Source organism: Myotis davidii, unplaced genomic scaffold (genome assembly GCF_000327345.1).
Source record: "Myotis davidii unplaced genomic scaffold, ASM32734v1 scaffold228, whole genome shotgun sequence".
Classification (NCBI taxonomy): domain Eukaryota; kingdom Metazoa; phylum Chordata; class Mammalia; order Chiroptera; family Vespertilionidae; genus Myotis; species Myotis davidii.
In genome coordinates, this window is record NW_006300104.1 from 4213927 (window position 1) to 4217570 (window position 3644).

The window sequence follows — 3644 nt, forward strand, 5'->3', positions numbered from 1 at the left end:
TCTGGAAAAAGCAATGGGAAAAAAAAACCCTCAGTAAAGATTAACAAAACAAAACAAAACCCATTTATGCCATGAATCAGTAGTTGGATCCAATGTCACAAAGGCTGTTTAAATAAACGAAGTGATCTATCTAGCCCTAATGATGTGATTCTGGATGTGGCAGAAAGAATAAGTACAATAGGAACCAATAGCACTGCAGAGCATCAAAACTATGTAATCTTGCCTGGCAGGCATGGCTCAATGGTTGAGTGTCGACCTATGAACCACGAGGTCACGATTTGATTCTCAGTTGGGGCACATGCCGGGGTTGCAGGCTTGATCCCCAGTGTGGGGTATGCAGGAGGCAGCCGATTAAAGATTCTCTCTCATCAATGATGTTTCTATCTCTTTCTCCCTCTCCCTTCCTCTCTGAAATAAACAAAAATATATTTAAAAAATACAAAACTATGTAATCTTTAATGAATCTAGGATCGTGCCACTGATGGTGACAACTATCTATGTGTATAGTTGTGGCTATCAATGGGGACAAAATAAGCAATAATTTCGACACTGTGCTCTCATGATTATGTATTTTTATTCAGTAATAATTTTCAATAAACTCTACCATAATGCACACCAGGGTAAGGCATTAATAGAGCTGGAACTCCATTCATTCATTCAACAAATATTTATTGATAAATACACCAAGTACCATTCCTAAGTGCTGGGGATACACTGATGGACAAGATAGACAAATTCACAAAGAAAGACAAGTTCTCAGCTCTCATGGAACTTGTATTTTTTTTTTTTTTTTGGTATTGATTTCAGAGAGAAAGGGAGAGATAGAAACATCAATAATGAGAGAATCAATCAGCTGCATCCCGCACGCCCCCTACTGGGGATCAAGCCACAACCCGGGCAGGTGCCCTTGACTGGACCTACGACCCTCAAGCCAAAGGCCAATGCTCTATCCACTGAGCCAAACTTTAATCCAGGTCCCATCAGAATAAAATTTTACTCCCAAGTTATTTTTATCTACTATGATGCAATGGGACTATAGCCACAAAATTAAGAATACTGGCATGGCCCTGGCAGGTTTGGCTCAGTGGATGAAGCATCGGCCTGTGGACTGAAGGGTCCTGAGTTCAATTCTGGTCAAGGGCATATGCCCAGGTTGTGGGCCTGATCCCCATTAGGGGGTGTGCAGGAGGCAGCCAATCAATGATTCTCATCATTGATGTTTCCCTCTCTCCCTCTACCTTCCTCTCCGAAATCAATAAAAATATATTTTTTAAAAATACTGATATGGTGGAAAAGAGAGATTAGGCACTGAAACCATGCCCTTTGAAAACAAGGAGCCCCAAAATAGGTTCCAGCAAGGAGAAAAGACAATTACCTTGACACATTTCACATTTATTCCTGGACATACAAACTTCTTCCAGAGAAGAATGGCTTTGCTCTCCCCACAAGTTATGGGGTAAGCAATTTCCATATCTTCATTTGCTTCTATAGTGCTTGCATCTGAAAATGGAAAAAAATATCAGTGATTTATTAAACACTCTTTTCCAAAGCTTAATTCAAAATCTTTAGTCTCCTGGTTCCTCTCAGGGGTTAACAGTTTACATTAGCTGGTATTGTTTAGAAATCCTCTGGAAAAAGTTAGGCATAACAGCTGTCTTACTGAACTCCCACTATGCAACACTGTGCTATATGCTTTGATGTGCTTAATCTTATTTAGTTCTTGCAACAACCCTTGGAGATAATGATTGTTTTCTGTTTTACATAACTGTAATGTGGGACTCCAAAAGGTAAAGTGACTTTCCCAAGAATACAGTTAAGAAATGAGAAAGTAAGCTCCAAACTTAGGTTTGCCTAATTTCAAAATTTCTTTCCACTGACTGCCTTCCCCTGAACACCTTATCAGTCTTTATCAGCAATTTCCCTACTGACAAGAATCAACCTTGAGACTCCAATTTATTTGTGGGATTTTTATAGATGAAAAATCTTTTTGCTTGACTTGTGTATCAGTGGTTGAGCCTCAACCTATGACCCAGGTCATGGTTTGGTTTCTGGTCGAGGCATATGCCTGGGTTGCAGGTTCGATCCCCCGTGGGGGATGTGCAGGAGGCAACCGATCAATGATTCTCTCTTATCATTGATGTTCTGTCTCTCTCCCTCTTCCTTCCTCTCTGAAATCAATAAAAAATAATTAAAAAATATTTTTAGCAACTCTAGCAATATGATGTTAAACAACCAACTGAAGGCCCTAACACCTTAGTCCAGCCCTGGGCAAACCACGGCCCGCGGGCCGCATCCGCCCGTTTGAAATGAATAAAACTAAAAAAAAAAAAAAAAAAAAAAGACCGTACCCTTTTATGTAATGATGTTTACTTTGAATTTATATTAGTTCACACAAACACTCCATCCATGCTTTTGTTCCGACCCTCCGGTCCAGTTTAAGAACCCATTGTGGCCAAAAAGTTTGCCCACCCCTGCCTTAGTCAGTGGTGTCTCTAGATTAGCAAGTTCTCAACCTGTGGGTCGCGACCCCACCCAAGCGGTGTGCAGAGGCTTTTGCATATGAATGACCTGGCCCTTTGCAATCTAAAATTACCTAACAAACTGCAGTTGGGTCAGAGAGACCCAGAACATCCAAAAGAAGGCCCAAGGCCTAAGACCATGAGAAAACACATATATAATTACATATTGTTTTTGTGATTAATCACTATGCTTTAATTATGTTCAATTTGTAACAAAAAAAATACATCCTGCATATCAGATATTTACATTATGATCCATAACAGTAGCAAAATTACAGTAGCAACAAAAAATATTTTATGGTTGGGGGTCACCACATAAGGAACTGTATTAAAGGGTCGCGGCATTAGGAAGGTTGAGAACCACTGCTCTAGATATACCACCATCAAACTGGTAGCTGCAGCATTGATAGGGCACACTGAGTAGGGTGAAAAAGGCACCAAGTCAAGAAATCTCAGCTAGGGAAACTAAGGTCAAATGTACTAGAATAACAAAGACTCACCAATCCCTTCTTCAATTTTGTGTATCGTGTGAGTTTCTACTGCCACAACTGCTGTGTTGTTCTCGGACCCAGCTTCATAAATCCTGTTGTAAAAGTGTCCATCGATAAACAAACTACATAAATCATGAAAAAATTAATATTCACAGCATGGGGGTTAAGAAATTTCTTTTAACCTATCTCAAAGGACAAAATAAATATACTTTACAACTAACTGTATGTAGTGCTTTGACTAGTTCGCCATTGTTTTTAAACTCTAAGCTGCCCATGACTGCTTAGCAGCTACTACCATGAAAATGAATCAACAACTTTCACAGCAAAGTTCCTCTTGCTACTTATTTAAACCAGACTTTTCCCTTCATAACTTTAAAACCTCATGATAGAGAAACCAAGACTACGGCATAGGTAAACACCTGAAATTGCTGCCTCGCACAACCACTTCAAAAATACAACTAAAAGACAAAACGGACATCATCCAGAACCACAGGAAGGCTGGCTGAGTGGAAATTCTACAACTAGAAGGAAAGAGAAAAGCACTGAGACTCAAAGGAGGTGCGGAAGTAAAGTGCAGAGGTATGGAGGCGCACACTGAAAGGGCTGGCGGCTGAGGATGCAGGACAGGGGGTAG

General features: G+C 40.2%; 1 protein-coding gene across 3 annotated transcripts in view; it reads right to left on the reverse strand.

The window, feature by feature from the left end:
• The window catches only part of GMEB1 (glucocorticoid modulatory element binding protein 1), a 37920-nt gene that overhangs the window by 17056 nt on the left and 17220 nt on the right, over positions 1-3644 (reverse strand). For 2 of the 3 annotated variants that reach the window (XM_015572305.1, XM_006776501.2), the window contains exons 3-4: positions 3020-3132; positions 1376-1500 (exon numbers count right to left, since the gene is read on the reverse strand). In XM_015572305.1, the coding sequence (XP_015427791.1) occupies positions 1376-1500; positions 3020-3132 (238 nt within the window). The remainder of the gene's footprint in view (positions 1-1375; positions 1501-3019; positions 3133-3644) is intronic. The other variant, XM_006776502.2, reaches the window with a different exon arrangement.